Below are 20,167 nucleotides of genomic sequence, written 5' to 3' on the forward strand. Positions count from 1 at the left end.
CATTTGTTTTGAATACACAAGTATCCACCATCGCTACAACTGTGTACCCATCATCCATATTGTGTTGTGTACGACTTTGAAGGAAGTTTTCTCCTGCTAGTACAACACGTTTGTGTTGCTTGTACTGTATGCAGTGTTATTCATTTTAATTTTCACCCTGACATAGTTTGCTTGTTGCACACAGAGTACCAAAGGAGATTTGTTGATAGTTACCTTTAAACCAGGATGCTGTGCTCTCAACGCATACTGCATGTGACTATGCAGTATTCTTTCATTAGCAAAGCTCATTCAGGACAACAGCTGGAGTGCCGCCTATTTCGCCTGTACCAAGAGCAATAATAAAAACATTTCAACTTAAATTGCAGAGTTACTATATAAGAGTTTTCCTCTGATTGCAAAACCCATTATCATGTATTCCTATGAATTAAATAAAAGGCCTTTCTTCTCATTGCTCTATAGCCTGAATCATTTTCATTGTATTGATGCAGAGTTTATCCTCATTAGTATTTCTCTGTGAACACTTTAGTACTCGAGCATTAACATTTACAACCATCCACCAGCTCGGTCCCAGTAACACCAGTGGTCTCCTCCACCTTCTTAACGTCGATGGTAATCACCCTCACACACACACGGCTATGCCCCGCCCCTCGCAGTTTGATCGACAGCCCTGGTCTCGAGACAGCAGGGTGGCCAGTCACGCACTCGCCATGCAAATGAGCCGCTCGCGCCGGGCGGGTGCCCATGTGGACCAGCACCATGCCTTGTTGTTCTGAGCTCTGATTGGTCTGCCGACGCCCGACTGCTTTTCATGCGCTGCGGGCCACGTGCGGGAGCGAAAACGCGGAGCCCGGTGCGCGGCGGGAGGATTCAGCGTCTCCCGGGGGCCTGCGGGGAACGCGACGGCAACCGTATGCGGGGTTTGCTCCGGGAGCTCGTGAATAGACGCGGTTCCCGCTGTGACGATGAACCAGGAAGCACAGCGGAGCTCGTGAGGGCGCGAGGCTGCGGGGGAGGAACCGCGCGGGAGCGGTGCGGAGCGCCTGGTTTTGCGGGCGTCCGTAGTAACGGGGCGGGGCAGGAATCCGGGAGGGGCGGATCTTAACGAGAACACGACTCGCCTTGTTGTGTGTATTCCCGTGCTCGCATCGCCATCTTGTTGCAATCCTGTTTTTTTTTTTTTCACGTATGCAAGGATCTACTCTCCGCTCAGACGGGTCGAAGTTTCCCCTTCATCCTCCCGGAGCAGCACAGGGGACGAGCCGCTCGGGCCTGCGGCGGTGAACTGTGCACACGGCGCTTCCCAGCGGGACCTCACCCTCCCCTTGCTCGGGTCTCTTTCCTCCCTCGCTCGCTCGGTCCCGGGCCACCGGGTCGCCTGCCGCGAGGGTTTCCGCGCAATGAGCATCGACACGCTCCTGGAGGCGGCCAGATACCTGGAATGGCAGGCCCAGCAACAACAGATCGCACGTGGTAAGTGGACCAGCGGAGCGTTGCGTCGTGCTGACCGGACGTGACACCGAGCGGCGGCGGCGTGCGCTCGGGCACCGTTTCCCGTTACTACCGAACCCCCGGGCTCGCGTTTGCAACCGGGGCGGAAGCGCACGCAAGAGTGTGTAGTATTTATTTGTGCTCCAAAAGGAAACGGGGCTCGAGTGACCGGGAAGTACCGACTCATCCCCGAGCGGTGCGTTATTCGTCAGTGCACGCGCTGCTGTTGTAAAGGCGGAAACAGACGAAGTTGTTTTTCCGAACTACTTTGCGCGCTCTCGCCCTTGTGTGTGTGTGTGTGTGTTTGTGTCTCTCTCTGCGTTTGTGTGTGTGTGTGTAGGGAGTTCCCGACAGAGCCCGTGCACAGTTCATGTGTGGTGTCTTTGTTGTGTAGCCGCGTGCGTTCGATCCCCGTGAACTCCTCTAACTCGGTAATGGCGGTCACGGTGTGCCTGCAGCTCTCCGTCTGCACCGGGCCCCCCCGGGCTCCGTGGCCGTCGGGCGGCGGCAGGGCGGTGGCGAGCACCGGCGCGTCTCTTTACATAACACCGTGACACCGCGCAGCTCCCGCATGACACTCACGCGCTTACTCGCTTGTGTGCGTGCACGACAGCGTATTTATATATCAAAGTATCGATAATCATTGTTCGGTGTCCCCCCCCCCCCCCGATCAGAAGCCTATGAGCTGTCAATAGACATAATACTGGGGGTGGGGGAGCTCTCAGTGTTTCTCCTCCTCTGATGACGTGTCAGGGTAAACGACAACCCCCCCCCCCCCCTCCGCATACTTACCCTACCGCGTGCTAGGATGCGCCCACATCGACCACGTGCACACAGCCCCCTCCCTCCTCCTAGATACACAACTACACACACAGTCACGTACACGCCTCGTCCCCGCCCCTCCTATTCAGCCTACTGACAGTGTCTGTGTGTGTGTGTGTGGGGGGGGGGAGTGGGGCAAACCTCTTGTGCTCTCTTCTGCCCCCCCCCAAGCCCAGCCTCTCTCAATGCAGGAGTTATGTAATTTACGTTAGCCTGCGTATGACAATCTGGGGCATTGTGTGTGTGTGTGTGTGTGTGTGTGTGTGTGTGTGTGTGTGTGTGTGTGTGGTACATACTACAAGAGCTACAATATGATTGGTCCTAAAGCATCCGTTTCAGACTTTTATTGTCCACTGCAGCTTTTATCACCTTCACCCGTCTGGTGTGGGGATGATTCTACAAAAAACATCTTGTCAATAAGAATCAACTCATGTCAGATACTACCTTTACTTCCCGGTTGATCTGCCCCCCCTTCCTGAGAGAGAGAGTTTCATCAGCAGACATAGAGACTGTACAGCGTGTTCACTTTGCTGTGAGCTGTTCCCAAATGACCTCGGTGCCTTCTTCAAACTCCAGCTCCTCTCAGCAGGAGCCACGGTGTCGCTGAGCCCCACCACCAAGAAATCATGATACCGTTAGAACTGCAACGACTAGTCAGAGGATCGATGAGTTGATTCATTGATTTAGAGACGAAGCAGCAATTCGTTTAATAACAGTCGATAACAACAGTCTGCTGTGTTACTGCCATCGGGATTATGAGGATTTAATGCTTTTCAATGATGGCTCCCATTGATTTATTTGTGTGGGTTAAATTCTAGGTTCATATGTGGGTTTAATCTTTTTTCTGTTCATGCTCCATTGAATTTTTTCATTGTATTAACTTGTTCTTTTTTTCCATTCATTCATATTAAACTGATTAATGGCAGATTAATCAATAATGTAGTTGGTCTTTAATGAATATGGTCATTTTCTGTAGTGATATATATTAAAAAATGATACTTTCCTGCATCACACTTGTGTCCAAAGCATACATGTGTGTTACTGGAGAACAAACTGACAATAGCTGTGAATCAGAAACTATTGCTTGACAAATATTGTTAACATTTTACGTCCTGCTCTTTTATAGAAGAGAACGATGCCTTTATAGCTGCAACTTATTCTTATCTCTCTGATTAACTGATCCCGTCTTTTTTGCTGTAAAATGACAGATGGACAAATGGTGCAATATCTTCAGTCGGCTTTGATTCTATTATCGTTTCTCGTTGTCACATCCAATAGAATTTAAAAAGCTGTTGTTGTGCGTCTCATCGTGACCACAGTGTCTCGCTGAGCAGGCCTTCTGTCTCAGCTGAACCATGGAGGTGCACGGAAGTTGTGTCATCGTTGTGTGTTTGCAGCGTCACGTAGAGAATGAAATGTTACTCAACACGCAGCCGAGCACGCTGGCATGTGCTGCGTGTGTTTTCCCGGCAGCTGAGGTGGTTGTGAATGGGCTTTGTGTGTCGGCGCGGTGCAGGTTTGAGGAATCCCTGGGATCTTCTGTTTCTCAAGTGGCCGTTACCATGGTAACTGAGGGCTTTCCACATCCCTTTGAGTGTGTCTGTGTGTGTGTGTGTGTGTGTGTCTGTGTGTGTGTCTGTGTGTATTCTGTGGGCGCAGCGTGGGAACATTTCTGCACGTGTGTGATTCTTTTCTTCAAACATATTTTTAGTTTCCTTTGCTTTCGTGTTAAATGCAACAATGCTCCACTTATATTGTGGCACGGTGGCGACTGTGGTCGACCCAGCTGAGGGGATCTGTGACATCGGTCCGCTGCTGTCAGTTAGACGGCCGTGACACAGCTCATGGGTCGGAGCATGCTCAACGCCGGACTGGTCCAATCCGAGGGCAGACAGAGGGGGGGTTCTCTCCAGTCAAGAAAGAGATGCAGACGTGTTGTTCTCCCTACCCACTGTCTGATTCCACCGATGACATCATGCTTTGTGTGCACATGGTGTGAACGTGTCACAAATAAGATGAAATTTGTATATATTGGATTTATAACATGGGAAGGAAAATAAATGAATTGAAAATAAAAAATAGATTGTATTCCCAGCTGTACTGGTGTCATCCATCTGTTTCCTAAAGTCCAATCTGTTTATGCTCATTTTGAGTGAATTAGTGAAATAACCTGCCCCTGTCATTTAATATAGTTAATCTGTGCAGTCCTGCTCCGCCTCGAGTGATCCTCTACAGTGTACATATTATTGGTATTTTCATATTTCCTTATGTTCTTATTGGCTTGTAAATGATTTATCACTTTTTTACTGATGCTTCCATTTTGTCATTTCTCACAGAGGAGGAGCAACGCAAAGCGAAGGAGCTCATCAACAGGGAGGCGGAGTCACGGCGTGTGGAACTCGTGACGTCATCGTCGTCTCCGCCGGTCAGAGCCAACCACATCAGCTGGGGTGATGGCGCTCACCGTCAACAGCCGCTTCACCCTCCCGCCCCGCCGCCCCTCTCCTTCCAACCTCATCAAGTTCCCATCACCATCATCCCAATGGTCCCAGTTGTCACTTCGACGCCGTCGGTCCCACCGCTGCCTCTCCCAACGCCGATGGCTGCGGCAGCGACGTCACTCAACGGCTCCACGCCGCCGGTGAAGATCTCCTCCTCCTCCCCCCCGCCGCAGCAGCAGCCGGCCTCTCGTCCCCTGTTGTGCGCCCCCCAGATAAAAGTAGAGACTGGTCAGCCCCAGATAAAAGTAGAGACTGGTCAGCAGCTGATGGGAGCAAAGCCCAGCCAATCACAGCCTCAGGTTCAGATTCAGTACCCGACCTCCATCAGCATTAATGGCTCTAGCTCTCATCATACACTGGTTCCCCATCAAGCCCCGCCCACGCCTCAGCCCCGGCCGAACGGCGTGACGATGGAAGACATGAGGGGGATGGAAGGGAAGAGGAGACCAGGAGGGTCAGTTTGTCTGTGTTGATCAGAGTTGATACCAGTAACTAACCAGTGACCTCATGGTGGTGTTTGATCGTTTACTCCTGTGTTTTCAGAGCGGGGACCAGAGAGGTTCACAATAAACTGGAGAAGAACAGGTGAGTCATCTTAATCAGAACTTTGTTGCACTGACCAAACAGCAGTGTTGTTGTTTTTAGCTTCACCAACACACACATACATGTTTTTTTTTGTTTTATCAAGTGTTTTAGGAAAGGTCCTAGCATTTCCTAACACAGAGAAAACTCAACACCCTCACCCCTTCAGACTAATGATCGACTTACTGCCACATTGTGAATATTCTCCAAGACGACTAGCAAGTGACAACCAAATCAAAAGTGTGGGTCTTTTCTCGTTTTCAATTCTTGGCCCTCCAGGCGAGCGCACCTCAAAGACTGTTTTGAGACGCTGAAGAAGAACGTTCCAAATGTTGACGAGAAGAAAACGTCCAACCTCAGTGTTCTCCGCAGCGCTTTGCGTTACATACAGGTAAGGAGGGATTCAATACATTTCTCACAGCTCTTCCACTTTACGTTTCCTGCCTTTTTTCCGGGTACCACTCGCTTCTTGTTTTTCATCATCTTTGTTTTTCATCTTTCTCGAGCTCTGAGACCAGAATTCAGTGTTAAAGGCACAATGCTGCTTTTTTTAAGCCGGGCATTTCTTGTTTGTTAGTGTCTTGTGGCCATGAGGTGACATCTGCCTAATTATGATGAATCAGTCTGTAAGAAAGTGGTGAATAGTCTGCAAAATATATGCACTCAACTCTTATAACCTTCTGACATTCTCCAGACATGTAGAAGACACAGGTGAAGGTTTCACGAGAGTTTTATGGTGATTTAAGTCAGACGCTGGTGCTGTAAAGAAAAACAAGTGATCTCTGCAGTGGAATGTATTCATCGTCCTCCGGCCAAAGAATCTCCGGCTGCATCGTTCATATGTGAAAAGCAAACTCCACAGAAGGTCCAGACCCAATTGGGCAGGAATTTTGTGGAGTTCATGGCTTTGTGGACTTGTTGTTGGCCTTTCGGTCAGACGTTGTGTTACTCCAGCCTGTTATCTTGTTCTGTCGGGGAACCAAGTATTAACTAACCTGAGAAGAAGATGGAGTAACAAGATTGTGTGGAAAGACTTGCAGTATAAAGTAGTTGTGTAGAAAAAATAGTTAATATCGGAGAAATTGATCTGAGGGTGGTGTGGGGGAGGGAGGAGTCTTCAGTCCTAGGAAGTAGATGAGAGGAGATTTTTGTGCTCTGGCAGAAAGGAATTGAGGCCCGGAGCTGGATGCAGTCGTTCTTTTTTTTGTGTCATGATTGAGACTTCAATGGGGAGGCAGTGGAAGAAGCTAAATTAATCTGTTAGATGGGAGAACTTCAAGATGTTGGGATCAGCCCTCAGGGAGCACAACGGGAGGATCTGAGGCACTCGGTGACACGAGTTGGTGTTTGATGCTCAGCAGATCAGAGCTGCTGGTGAGGAAATCCGGACTGCACCGTTTTTCATGTTGTAAAAGAAATGTTATCATCCCACTCAGCAACAGGACTCAATTATTAAATAAGTGCGTCCACAGGAGGTTAATCGAACAAATTAAAGAACTGATTACTGATTCATCAAGCAAATCTTTTTTGAATATTCACAGACGCAGCCTCTCATGTGAGTCAGAGGTCTGTTAAGCTATCAACACAACACCAGATCCACAACATTCAAAATGGAAAGCTCTGGAATGATGGATAGATAGATAGATAGATAGATAGATAGATTTTTTGCGATAAATAAAGCTATAGAGCCTCGTCCCTAAACACTGGTGACATAACTTCCTGCGTCCATGTTGCGAAAAGCATATGCCCCCATTTTATCCAACTAAACCTCCAGAAATAGTTATTATCATCTTTATATTTAGGCCAGTGCATTCATCGGCCTGTTTATTATAGATGAGTGACTCGCCGCCCCTCCCCCCTCTCTTTTTCACCCTTCTCCTCTTGCTGCCTCTCGTCCTATAAGCTCAGTCCCTCTCCCTCAGCCATGTGAGAGCTGAGCACATGGCTAGTGCGAGCTCGATGACGTCACCGTAGCTCCACCACTCCGACCTGTTCGACTGCAGAGAGAGAGAGAGAGAGAATGAGGGAGGGCGAGGGCAAGAAGCGGCAGACAGCGTGAACGGAGCAGGGCAGCACCACTGCCATGGTTATAACAGGGGGAATAGTTCAGATCAGATTTCCTTTGTCTTCCCGACCCCTGTCTGTCACGCCCTTTTTTCTCTCTCTCTCTCTCTCTCTCTCTCTCTCTCTCTCTCTCTCTCTCTCTCTCTCTCTCTCTCTCTCTCTCTCCCCCCTCACCTCGTCCTCTGTCCTCTGTACCGAACACTTGGTTACCATAGCAACAGGCAGCAGGTGGTCCAGGACACTGTAGTCAGACGGTTTGTCCCCGTCTGTCTTCACAGGAAAGTGCAGATGAGGTTGTGTGATGTAGAGATTAAACCAGTCAAATCCAGGTTATTGGTCATTTTGTCGATGGTCATTGATGCTGTTGGATTGATCATCCAGGGCTCTCGGTGCTGTCGTCATTCCTATTGCAGATGTGTGTGTGTGTGTGTGTGTGTGTGATTAATGCAGAGACGCCTGTCAGGACAAATATCATCACTCTTGAGATATTTGCACCTTTTTCATCAGGGAGTAGTTCTGATGAAAGAGGAAGAATAAAGGAGGCATAGCTGAGGTGAAGGAGGAGGGGAACAGGGGGGAAGGGTGTTCAAGGAGAGATGGATGGATGTATGGGGGTGTAGAAGGAGAAGGAGTGTGGGATGGAGAGGAGGGAAAGGGGGAAGGGTGTGGATTGATCTGACGCACCCTACAGGCAAACATCCAGTAACGTCACCGTTTAAATATAATTACCCCCTTGTTCCTCCACCAAATTGAATAGTTCCTGAAAATTTCTATTTTCAAGCAGCCAGATCCTCACAGATGAGGTTGCCAAGGAAACGGTTATGGGTGGAAGTTGTTTCCTTGGTGATATAATAATCACCAGTCACATGAGGGGTGTTGAGCTGTTATGAGCGAGTTCACCAGGTCTGAAACCGTTTCAGAGAGCGCTGAGGAGACGCGTGTGAGGCCGTCATGTGCCTGTGGAGGAAGCGGCTCTGCTCAGTGAAGTGAGAGAGCGCCCTGTAGTAGGATCATGTGTCCCCTTGTGCTCATTTCCTGTATCTCAAGCTTTTTTCTTTTCTCTCTGGGCTGCAGTAAATCACTTCTCTACCCTTTTTTTTCTCAGATTTTTAGATTTCAGTTTTGTTCAACAGCCTCTGCCCTCCTTTATCCACCCGTTTCCTCCCCTCCCTCCCCCCCGTACCTCCCAAGTAAGCTGTGCTAATGTTCTTAGTCTGTCGTATGGTTTGTTGTTCAGGCGTCAGCTGACCCGCACAGAAACTGGGTCACAGGGATGGCGTGGTGAGGCGGGGAGAGCTGCACTCTCCCTCTTTCCAAATAATTCTGTGTCTCTCGCTTTGTTTTTCCTCCTCGTTGCCAAATCTGCAAACACACGTGTCTCTTACAACTCTGCGGACGACAGGGCAGTGCCAGGAGTGAATGCTTTGATTCTGTTGTATGTGACTATAATCCAGTGACATAAGCATGGCCGGGTTGATGATGAATTGGTGTGATTGTTGGCAGCAGAAGACGGCAGGACGTCCACTCCAACTCCAACCCTGATCTGTCTTATAAAAACAACATGCGGTATCCAGGAAGTAGGCGGAGCTGTAGATGACGCAGACAATAGCAGCATGCTTGAATTTGCAGGCCTGTCTTCCTGCTGGTGTGTGAAACTGGGATGGTGCAGAGATCATCGTGTTTCAGTGTTGTGTGAGGGAGCCAGGCAGAAAATTGGCCTTAATTCCTTTTTCCTGCCAGTGCAATGCCAGTTCTTTTGAATTGTAGATATTTTAAACTAATCCTCACTTCATAGTGTGCATGAGGTTTATTCTTCATCAGTGGCCTGGATCTTTGTTTACAAGAGACACAACCAGGCCCTCATTTCTTACTTCCTCATTCTCCTACGTATGATTTATTGCCCTCTATCTCCTTGTCTTCTCTTATTTGCCTTGTTAATTTGCTCCTGCTGTTGAAACAAACTCTACACTTCCTCCATCTGTGTCGTATTAATAGTTTTTTTTTGTGTTGGGCTTTCTCAACACAGAGGGAAAAACCCTCAAAGCAGCATCTATCAGGATGAGTTAAATGAGCGATGACAGTTTTTATGATGATGAGAGAATCTCAGATCAACACAGGAAGATCTGAGACTGTTTTGAAACAATGAAAAAGATGCTGTGGGAACCGACCTGAACCTTTTGTAATAGATATTCTTTTTTTTCACGCATGTTGTTTGGCCTAAGCTGAACAAAGACTTTTATCTGAGCTGGTATAGCCTGTGTTGTATTTCTCTCATCTGTAGAAGTGGAGGTTAGATGTGTTTTTAACCGTATTTTGTCCTCTGCTCTCTGTGTCTCCCCCGGAAGACTCTGAAGCGCAAGGAGAAGGAGTACGAGCACGAGATGGAGCGTTTGGCCAGAGAGAAGATCGCCACGCAGCAGCGGCTGGCCGAGCTGAAGAACGAGCTCGGCCAGTGCATGGACGTCACGGAGGTCGACAAGGTCCTGCGACAGACCATTCAGCCGGAGGACGACCAGGCCTCCACGTCCACTGCATCAGGTACAGTGACGATGCAACAGCTAGAGTCGATACTCTTACACAGAACCAACAAGTACATTTGAGGCACGGGAGAGATAGATGGTTAGATTCAGTTTGAATATCACTTCAACTGTCTCTCGGTTGGGGTTGGGTATCGTTTGGATGGCTTCCAGTACCTGTGCTTTTAAAAGGGTTTTTCTTGTTCCTCCCTTTAAAGGAAAATTGTTGGCAAACATTTGCTGCACGTCATGGTGTCGAGTTCCTTTCACAGACAAACTTTCCACCGTTAGGCTTCAGGCCTTTTGTTGTTGAGGCTAACGTAATGTGTGTTTCCACCAGAGTTAAGTGTAATGATAACTAGGCACGTGCAGTGATGGTTATGTTGCCGGTAAGCAGGACGTCTATTTCAGTGCAAAGCCTTGGCACCGAAATCTGAGCTGTGATTCGGTCCCTGGAGTTCAGTACCCAACCCGGCTTTCAGTGGAAATTATATTTCATAAATGTTCATGTTCACACAGAGGACAGGGAGCTGTTTTCTTGCATCATGACGTGATGACTGACAGGTCTCCTCTCTGCTTTACAGAAGGAGAGGACAACTTTGAGCAGGACATGGACGAGGATGTCTCCGCTCCTCCTGCTGCATCACTCCTGACCAAACCAGCGCCTCCCATCCTACAAGCCCAGCCGCTCCTCGCCCCTCACCTGTCCATCCAGCACACCGCCCTGCCTTTGTCTGGAGTCCTGACCACGCCCTCCCCCTCAGGTCTCCCTCCTCATCAAGTCATCGCTCCGGCCCCAGGTCTGCCCCCCCATCTGCCTGCTCATCACATTCAGCCCCCAATTTTGCAGGTCCAGCCCACCGTCATCGCTCATGCCGCCGTCTCCCACCCTTCGGTCATCCAAGCTGTCAATCACACACTGCCAGCCAATCACAAGCACCTCACACACATTGCCCCGTCACCCGGCCCCACCGCCTGTACCCCGCAGCCATTAACGGCAGCTCCAGCCAACCACCAACATATAACCGCCCAGCCCATCGGACATATCACCGTCCACCCGGTGGCTCACCTGGGAGCTCCACTGCCATCCCACCTCCCGACTCTTTACCCCCAGGGTGTGTCTGTCTCCCAGCCCACCATGATGGGACACATCACTCACACCTTCACCCATCACAGTCTGCCGCATGTCCAGGCTAATCCTCAAGCTCACACTAACGGAGCCCAGGTAAACAGCGCCACCATGGTCAGCCAGGGGGGCTCGTTAGGGAAACCCACAGCAGTGCTGGCCCCCCACCCCCAACTGGTTGGACAGGCGACCGTCCTGAACCCTGTCACAATGGTTACGGTCCCAACGTTCCCTGTCAGCACTCTCAAACTGGCCTGAAAGAGTAAAAAACTAAAACGTTGGGTCGAACTGAAGGAGAGAAAGATTCAGAACTTCTGGATAAGTTGTCACACTCCAATCTATAACCAAGAGTCTCTGACGGACATGAAGTCACGAAAACATCATCAGCTGTTTTCTGGACAAACTCGTGACAAATATCTCCCGAGATATTCGGTCCCAGCTCTGTTAGATTGTGAACAATGGGACTAAAGCAGAGTCAGGGGGTCCGGCCATTGTTTATGAGAATGCGACTGACATTTGTCTCCGCTGCAAAGACAGGAACTCTTGTTTTCCCTTCCTTCCTTTCTTCCTCTGCCTTCTTCTCTACTTCCTTCCCTCCTCTCCTCCCTTTACAACAAGAAGCACTAACACAATAAGCTCAGTTCACACTCAGGCATCAAGGATTTACCTTAAACTCTTCATTCACCCGTCGAGGGACAACGCACAAGCGACAGACGGCAGATTGTCGTTTTGGCTGTTGTCATGGTAATACAGTCTGTGCCCTATTTGTATTCATGTGATCTCAATGTCATGTGGGACCTCGTTGGGGAATAATGTCACTGACGGGTTTGAGAGCAGCTCAGTGGTCTCACTAGTAAATTGGACACAGAGTGTGAAGTTGACCACATCACACACAAAAGTTAGAGCAACACTAAGCAATGTTATACCTAAAAATAGCAGCTTCATTCAAAGGCTTCACGGTTCGCTGACTTTGAATAGAGAGACAATGTTTCCTCTTTCACCCCCCCCCCCGAATGACCGGTTTTGCGCTATGTAACTGGTGAGCATGTACGATGTGGAACAGACACAGATTCAATTGTCAGAATCAGATGCAGTGAGTTGAAGAGTAAAGCTGAACTGTAGCTCAGTTAAAAAGATGAAGAAGTTATTAAAAACCTGAGTTAATCTCGTATATTCAGCAGCAAACTTTTAGAATATGAATAAAATCTCAACTGAATTTGGTGGATTTGTTACAGCTGCGACTATTCCGGTTCAGGAAGCTGAGGATCATGGGTAATATCCCCCGCTCAGTTGCGTTTCAGGTCACTGAGTAGAGTTACAGTTTAGTTTCCTCTACTTGAAAACATCTTAATCACTCTGGCTGTGGCTGCAGGGGGCGCTGTTGCTCAGTAAACGTTACTTAGTGTTGCTTTAAATGGAGCTAAATCATGAAATCTTAATGACAGTCAAAGAAAAGATCCTCATTTACATTGCTTGAATTTCTTGTCACCCCTTTGCTATTACCTTCGATCTTAGTACAGAAGTATAGAACTTGTTTCAGGAGGTTGGTCGTCTCCAGCTTCCTCCAAATGAAGGTTCCTCTCCATTTCACCTGGGAAATAGCTACAGAAGAAGAGTGAACAGCAGGTGGTGATGCTTTAATGACATTTGAACCAATCTGCAGCTAAAAAAATACACAACCTCGTCTTCTTTGTGTGAGGTTTCTGTCCTGCCGTCAGCTTCTGGTGGCTTGAGTGGAGAGTCTGACACAGTGGAGTGTCCCCCACTGATGAGGTGCAGGTTTAAAGAGGAGGAATTGGGGCTATGGGGGCTCAGCTCGCTCACACCGACAGGCAACAGGACCGACGTTGAATTTCAACCAAAACACAGAATCATGAGTCATAAAACACATTAAAAGGGTTAGGGTTACATCTTGAGTGAGATTTTTCGCATATTGTCTTGATTCATGCAACCAGTCAAATGTACATTGATGCTTCACTGCACTACCTGTCCCACAGTGAAAAGATGGTCAGAATTATTTATCATCTGTTTTCTACAGGATTTTGAAAGCGTCGCGAGAATGTTAAAGTCTCTTGGACATATTTTACTGTCCGATTGATTTAATCAGTGCTGTTCCAAACCAAACAAAGGCCTGTCACAGATTGAAGCCGACATGTAAAAGTTTTTAACTCATCAGATGTTTGCTGACTTAAATTTCAAAAGACGGCCGAGGAAAATGAAGACATTCACACAACCATGTTACTGCTCTCAAAACCTTCAGCGACAGGTTTCCTCCTGATGTTCCTCTAACACACCGCAGGGCAATTTGGGTTTCCATCCTCTATTCTCTCTAATGCAACAGCTCCCTCTGCTGCCTCCCCCTGGACCTCATTCTGACGTCACACACACAACACAACACAAACTTCCTGCACAACCTGGAGTAAACACTTTCAGTGTCACACCTCAGTCTTTGTCCCTGAAAACAGTCGAACGTTATCCTGACTGGTGCTTTGTGCCGTGTTACATTTAACACAGTACAGAACATTGGCCACATGATAAACTGCAGTGGAGACTGAGAGGAATCCAAGAAAATAGATTTTTAAAGCCTAACCTCAAAGTTTGGATACAGCACAAAAATATTAAGTTGAAAATCCGTTTGCATTTTTTTCCACTCCAATGTTTTATAAATGGACATCAAGCTGAATCCTCTGCTCCAGTCCAGAAAATCAGTTTCTATATTTCAAAATGAAAAAATGTGTTGCGTCGCACACTTTCTTTGTGTGTCTGTGGGTGTGTGTGTTCAAGGTCCCACTCAAACAGCTCGTGGCTCCAGAGCCTTCTTCTCAGCCTACACGTGTCACATCATCAGATCTCCCATCAGTGTGTGGATCTGCCCTTTGCCTCTTCTGCTGTTTCTCAATGTTGCGTGTGTACATGTGAGTGTATTCAATGTTTTATATTCTGTACTATAGTTAATCCTATTGTACCTGTAGCATGGCTCTGTTTCTTTGGTTATACAGTTTGCCCTGTGCATGAAAGAGTGCGCGTGCGTGTGTGTGTGTGTAGCAGGCAAGTTATTTTTGTACACAGAGGTGATTTATGGTATGAGCCCGTCTGGGTGCTGTGGTGTGTGCCTATACTCAGTTTTCCTGAACACTGTGACAACTCTGGCGAAACACGTCCGCACTGAGCGAATGGAAGAGACAAAGATTTACTGTCATACATGTTTTGCTTTTTTCTGTTGGTTTGTTTTTTTCACAGTTTTTCCATTTTGTGAGTTGGACTGAGTCGCGCGGGAGTGAAAAAAAAGAAAATGACAAAAAAAGTTGTTGCTCTTTTTCTTGACAACAAACTGATGTCTAATATTCAATTTGAGTTTTGTAATATTTGTATGTATGTATGAAAGTTTTGTAAATTTGTGATGGTATGCACGTTTTGGCATATGAGTGTATGTATCTTACAATTTGAAATGCTTGTTTCTTTGTTTGTTTTTTTGCATGTAGATTGCCGTTTAGGTTCATTTTGTTTAAAGGTTTTGTTTTCATGTTTATTTTCGGGACCATGTACAATACTGTATAACGTGGGCAGGATCTTGGACCTCATGCTACATTGATATTATATATGAATATAAAAACATGTTTTCCCTATGGAGAAAGTTTTAAGTTATATATCGCCTGTACACTCTGGGCTGCCTTTTAGATCTATCTGTCCACTGTTTAAGATAACAATGATGATAATGGATAAAACATATTAATGAAGAATTATGCTGATGAATAATAAAGATTCTTAATAAATCTTATTACATTTACAACACATCTTGCTCCTGTGTTTATTGCTCGTGTGAAAAAATATATACAAACAAAACTTCCTTACATTACAGAAAAATTGAGAGATAAAAAAAATACACATTCACAAGTTACAAAATCCTTAAATGCAGTTTACATGTTACAAACCCAATATCACCACAATGTCCACTAGATGGCATCGCAACACAATTATCAAAGATACTAACTGATGAGCTGTGCTATTACATTAGTAAAACCAGAATGGCTGCCAAGGCTCAACAATTTCCTTAAATTCTATCAAGCTGCAACAAATTTCACACACTCCAAACACATGGCTGATTATTTTCATCATGAATCAATTCCTTGGACATTGGTGAAAATGTTGAAAAATGCCTCTTGCTATGATAAAGAAAGAAAGTTCCTGGATCTGCCCCCTGATCCGGGTCTACGCCAAAATCTGATGTGTTCTTCCCTGATCTATTACACATCCATCTTCAAACCTTGTTGATAATCCATCCTGTAGTGTGTTTGGTAATCTTGCTTAAAAACAAACCAACTAACAAACAATGGGTGAGGGTGAAAACAAAACCTTCTTGGAGACGACAGAATGAAACTGTTGACTCGTAGTGAAACTTCCAGATTAGATAAATCCCCCTATGAGCTTCTGTAGTGCTCTTGAACACCAAACTGAGCCTGTGGCTGCTCCTCATGCTTCTCCTGGCTGAACAAAGAAGAAATCTAACAGAGCTCATGTGTCTGTGTTGTGTCCTTGTTCAGAGTTTGAAGTTTTCACAGTTGAGTTCTCTCACTTGTCCAGATTACGTTTGTTGACAAGTCTTTTTCAAAGTTCAAGCTTCTTCTATTTATCTGGAGCTGTTGTCCAAGCAACAAACTTTAAGTGCAGCTTATTGATATTTAGATTCATCATGGCCCAAAAGTTTCAAGTTGAATTTGATGCACAAAGAAATATTTAGATATTATTGTCTGGTTTTCTTGAAGATATAATGAAAGTGTTGGGTTGAGACAAGTCGTTATGATCTGTTGGTGGAACTAGCACAATTTAAAAGCCTCTATTCATAGATAATAAAATATTAAGCAAAATAAAAGTAAAAGTAAATCGGACAATTAACAGGCAAATGAAGCTATTTCACATTCATGTCAAATTAGGAATCTGTCATTTGAACTATTAAAGATTTCGCAGAAGTCACTTTCAATTCGAAGCAGGTTTTTTTTACGAGATTTTAGTTTCATTTTAAAAAGCAGGTTTATAGGAATCACTTGTGTCTCGTGCACGTCCACTGGGGAAAACCACACTATTCATGCATTGTCCTGGAGAACAATAATCAGACAAGGCTCTGAATGTCATGTGGCTCGTTTCCTGTTCTGACATCACATTCTATAAACGGGGTCTGTCTCTGTCTCTGTCTTCCTGTTTGCTGCTGGTCCGTCTCCTCGCCCAGGGAGGGACACGTGGGAGGATCAGCAGCCGCCTCTGTGACTGTGCTGCATCTGCTCCTGAATCCTCTCAAACACCTCCTGCATCCTCCTCAGCTACAGACACCGACAAATAAAGGAGTAGATCAAGGTTCGGTCACATTTGTCAGTGAGTGAGTCAGTTAGTGATTAAAAAACATATGTACCTCTTCGTCTTTCTCAAAGATGAGTCTTTCCGTCTCAGTGTCAACGGCGGCGAGCGGCAGAGGGAAGTTGTCCTCGCTGCCTTCGTGAAACTTCTCACGCAAACTAAAGCACACACAGACAAAGAAGAAGAACAAAATCTGCATAAACATCTATTGTATGTTTCATTTGTAATCACTTTTATTTTAAAATGTTCTTAAACATCTGAGAGTGTAAGACAAGGCCTGAAGAGATCTTTAAACGATTTATATATGATATGGAAAAATCAGGCTTAAGAAATTACCCATTCCTTCACCATTGGGATTTTAACAATGTGTTAAATAAGCCATTACATATGTAGTGAAAGAACATTTCATGTACCAATTTAATGTGGCCGATTTCAACCCTTACATTCTGCCAGAAAATACCAATGGAAAAGAACAATAAAATACAAATATCTCTCGTCCAGGAAGCTAGAGTTTCAGGCACTGGAAGCTCAGTGACTCAAACAGTGGAGGTGTAGTTGTCCTGCCTCCACCCACCTGCGTTTCTTCTCCTGCACCACCATGCGTGTCATGTTCTGGATGCACTGCGCTCGGTAGTTCTCGTAGTGCGTCTCCCGCGTCACGTCCTTCAGGTCCTGCATGTGTGTCCTCACCAGCATGTTCCTCAGCAACAGGAAGTCAGAGTGAGCCGGGTTCTCCACTGAGATTGGAACAACAGGACAACGTGTAGCTGGATCACACTGGTTTTGATTGTATTTTTAACAGGACAACAGCAATGAGAACAAAGGATGTGAAGGGGCTGAATTCACATTCACAGAAACATGAGGATATTGTGGCTGAAGAAATTCCCTAAAAGGGTTCTTGAGATATTGTGTTCACAAAACTAAGATCATTGTTTTTGAAGTCACAGAGACCTTGCATTTCAACCTTCTACCACCAGAATCGAATTAGTTTATTTTGAAGTGAAAAGTTTTACAAAATTTGAAGAAATTCCCTTCATTTGTTCCTGAGGTATTAAGTTCATATGGTAAAAATATTTGATTTGTGAGGTCACAGCAGCTGTAACCTTTGACCTTAAACCATTAACATACAACCAGTTAATCCGTGAGTCCAACACAATATTGGTGCCAAATTTCCTTGGGCTGTCCTTGAGATATCGTGGTCATAGATTGGGACGGACAACCCAAGAACATCATGTCTCCATGATGATTGTCACTGGTGTATATGATTGTGTGTTTTACCTTCGACCACCCCCCAGGGATACAGACGACCTCTGAATCTGCGACCTTTGCTCTCCACTTGAACGTTACCCCCGATCACTGCAAACGGGATGCTGTCCTGCAGAGAGAAGGAGAACCAATGAGCTGTCAGTCCAGAGGGGGATCAAACAACTCATTTATATTATGAGAAATGAACCGAAGAACCTTGAGGATCTGGTCATGCGTCTTTATGTCTTCGTCGTCGTCTGAATCACACTCTGGAAACTGGTAGATGTTGATGCCAAACTGCTTCATCTCCTCTTGGATCTAGAGTCCGTGGAGACAACAACAAAAATAAGATTTAGAGCGATTATCTTATATGTGATTGAAACTCAAGACAACGTGAGATCTCATACCTTCCTCTTCTTCCTGCAGATCTCTGCTTGTGTCAGACTGTCGGCTTTGGCCAGTATTGGAACTATGTTGACTTTTTCGTGGATGGCCTTCATGCACTCAACGTCCAGAGGTCGAAGGCTGATGGGAGGAAAACACATAAGTGCGAACATACAAAAATATACCCAAAAGAACAATATCTATGTCAACCACATGTGCAAAAGACAAACACCAGGGTGTCAGTGTACCCGTGGCCGAAGGGAGAGATGAAGTAGAGGCAGCAGTGAACTCTGTTGTCCTGGATGTTTCTTCTGTTCAAGCCGCTCTCATCTCTGAAGTACTTTTCAAACTGCTCGTCGATGTAGTCCTCGATCTGCTTCCAGCTGATGCAAACACATAAACTCTGAGTGAGTGAAACAGCAACAGAGACGTCCACAAACAGGGAAGGCAAAAGGAGGTACTTGCTTCAGGCTCTGAGCTGAGAGGGGGGGGCCCTGAGAACAGGCGATTACATTAGTTCACAGCAAAGAAAATCTTTTGAGAATCCTTTGTAAATACGATCATCGGTTGTTTCTTCCTGTGACATCTTCTATACGCCTGTAGTCTCTGATTAACTCTTCAACTCTCTCCCCAAAAAGACTGTGTCCATGTCAGGCTTGAACGTTTGATGTAGGCTCCCCCAGGTCTGTCTTGTCTGGGGCCCCAATCCCTTAAAACACTCCTGGCCAAGAACTGACATGACCGATTTTCAAAATAAAAGCATATTTTCTGTGCTTGTGTTGCCTTAGAACCAGTTCAATAAAGCAGCAGTTGTTCATGTCTGGGTTTTGACCTGGAGAGAGATGCTGACCTCACCTTTCTGAGTTGTTGACGGCGTCTCCAAACCCGGGCGTGTCTATGATGGTGAGCCTCAGTTTGATTCCTTTCTCCTCGATGCTGACGGTGTGCTTGGTGATGTCGACTGTTTGACCGATCCGTTCTGCAGACAAACACACAAGTGCAACATAAGTCGTGGCCGCCTCACTGACAGCTGATGACGTGAACCTGTCCCACATGCAAGTGATACATGACGTAGCCTCACCTTCAGCATTAGGAACCTTCCTGTCTTTGTAGAGGTCAGTGAGGAACAAACTGTTGATCAGGGTGGATTTCCCGAGGCCGGACTCTCCTACAGAGGGAACAAGAGAGACACTCTTCAACCCAGATTCAAAACAACACATCCACGTGTTCTTGTTCACTCTTAAAATCAGATGACACAACACAACAGCAACATGACAAACCGGCAGTGATGTCTCTGATCTGACCTGATACGTTCTTGATATTTGTACAAGATGGTGGTTTTTGTAATGTGTATGTTTTCAGGGGGGAGAGATGCTACAATCAGTCTTGATACCATCCTCAGTCAGTCTTACAATCAGTCTCTCAGTGAGAGGACACACACTAAGGGACTGACCTGCCACCATGAGTGTGAACGTGAAACCTTTCTTCACAGTTTTTCTGTGAACCTGGTTGGGCAACGTGGCAAATCCCACATACTCCTTGTCCTGATCCTGCAGACAGAAATGGATTTAATAGAAGAACTCAAATACTTTGCCGGAAACATCTTTGTAAATACTTTTTTTGATTTCATTTTAAGTAAATCACAGATGAAAATGTTACCTGATGTGTGATGTGTGATGTGAAATATTAAAAATGATCAATAATTAAAATGTGTCTTGATGTCCCCTGTGATGCTACAGCCTTAGAAGTAGGTTTACTCATTGTGTATCAGTGGCTTCAGTCTTTATCAGCGAGAGCGAACTTTGACGGCAGAACAGAGGTGAAGTCTTGTCGAGAACTTGTTAACCACATCGACCAGCAGCTCTGGTCTGAAATTGAAAGCAGGAGTCTGACTCTTTTTTTCACAAGTGCAATATGAGAGATTTGTCAACAGGATGAGAACTGTATATTTGACAGTGTGGGCCAGGGTGTGGTGATGTGCGAGGAAATCAAATCAAAGGTTATGTGTTTTTTTTCTGCTTCATTTAGTTATTTTTTTTTAAAGGTTCATAAAGGGTTAGGGTTAAACATCCTGTTTCTTTTCAATCACC

At 46.0% G+C, this 20,167-nt stretch overlaps 2 protein-coding genes across 4 annotated transcripts; one reads left to right on the top strand and one right to left on the bottom strand.

Annotated features, from left to right (window-relative positions):
* Window positions 1-1,173: 1,173 nt before the first annotated feature.
* On the top strand, window positions 1,174-14,891 carry mntb (MAX network transcriptional repressor b). Of its 2 annotated transcripts, none has more exons than XM_053442429.1 (6): window positions 1,174-1,470; window positions 4,647-5,265; window positions 5,355-5,396; window positions 5,673-5,784; window positions 9,803-9,995; window positions 10,558-14,891. In XM_053442429.1, the coding sequence occupies exons 1-6, from the start codon at window positions 1,398-1,400 to the stop codon at window positions 11,355-11,357; spliced, it is 1,839 nt and encodes a 612-aa protein (XP_053298404.1). In that variant the 5' UTR covers window positions 1,174-1,397; the 3' UTR covers window positions 11,358-14,891. The 2 variants fall into 2 exon arrangements, with proteins under 2 accessions (XP_053298404.1, XP_053298403.1); XM_053442428.1 differs by having other exon boundaries at window positions 5,355-5,395; window positions 5,663-5,784.
* Window positions 14,883-19,740, bottom strand: LOC128457649 (septin-4). Of its 2 annotated transcripts, XM_053442432.1 has the most exons (10): window positions 19,531-19,740; window positions 19,159-19,245; window positions 18,933-19,056; window positions 18,326-18,460; window positions 18,101-18,218; window positions 17,910-18,011; window positions 17,727-17,823; window positions 17,023-17,185; window positions 16,504-16,606; window positions 14,883-16,414 (listed from the first exon to the last, which is right to left on the bottom strand). In XM_053442432.1, exons 1-10 carry the CDS (start codon window positions 19,538-19,540, stop codon window positions 16,343-16,345), a joined length of 1,011 nt encoding a protein of 336 aa, XP_053298407.1. In that variant the 5' UTR covers window positions 19,541-19,740; the 3' UTR covers window positions 14,883-16,342. The 2 variants fall into 2 exon arrangements, with proteins under 2 accessions (XP_053298407.1, XP_053298406.1); XM_053442431.1 differs by lacking the exon at window positions 19,531-19,740 and having other exon boundaries at window positions 19,159-19,518.
* Between the last annotated feature and the right edge of the window lie 427 nt (window positions 19,741-20,167).

This window comes from Pleuronectes platessa, chromosome 15, assembly GCF_947347685.1.
Source record: "Pleuronectes platessa chromosome 15, fPlePla1.1, whole genome shotgun sequence".
NCBI lineage: Eukaryota > Metazoa > Chordata > Actinopteri > Pleuronectiformes > Pleuronectidae > Pleuronectes > Pleuronectes platessa.

Bases quoted from the DNA above. Each gene is read 5' to 3' on its own strand.
- mntb (XM_053442428.1), top strand. From the start codon at position 1,398: ATGAGCATCGACACGCTCCTGGAGGCGGCCAGATACCTGGAATGGCAG. The intron at 5,396-5,662 runs GGTGAGTCATCT...TTTTCAATTCTT, and splicing joins CAATAAACTGGAGAAGAACA to GGCCCTCCAGGCGAGCGCAC. The intron at 5,785-9,802 runs GTAAGGAGGGAT...CTCCCCCGGAAG, and splicing joins GCGCTTTGCGTTACATACAG to ACTCTGAAGCGCAAGGAGAA.
- LOC128457649 (XM_053442431.1), bottom strand. From the start codon at position 19,297: ATGTGTTGTTTTGAATCTGGGTTGAAGAGTGTCTCTCTTGTTCCCTCT. The intron at 18,012-18,100 runs GTATGAGATCTC...CACGGACTCTAG, and splicing joins TCTGCAGGAAGAAGAGGAAG to ATCCAAGAGGAGATGAAGCA. The intron at 17,186-17,726 runs GTAAAACACACA...TTCCAATCTCAG, and splicing joins TCCCTGGGGGGTGGTCGAAG to TGGAGAACCCGGCTCACTCT.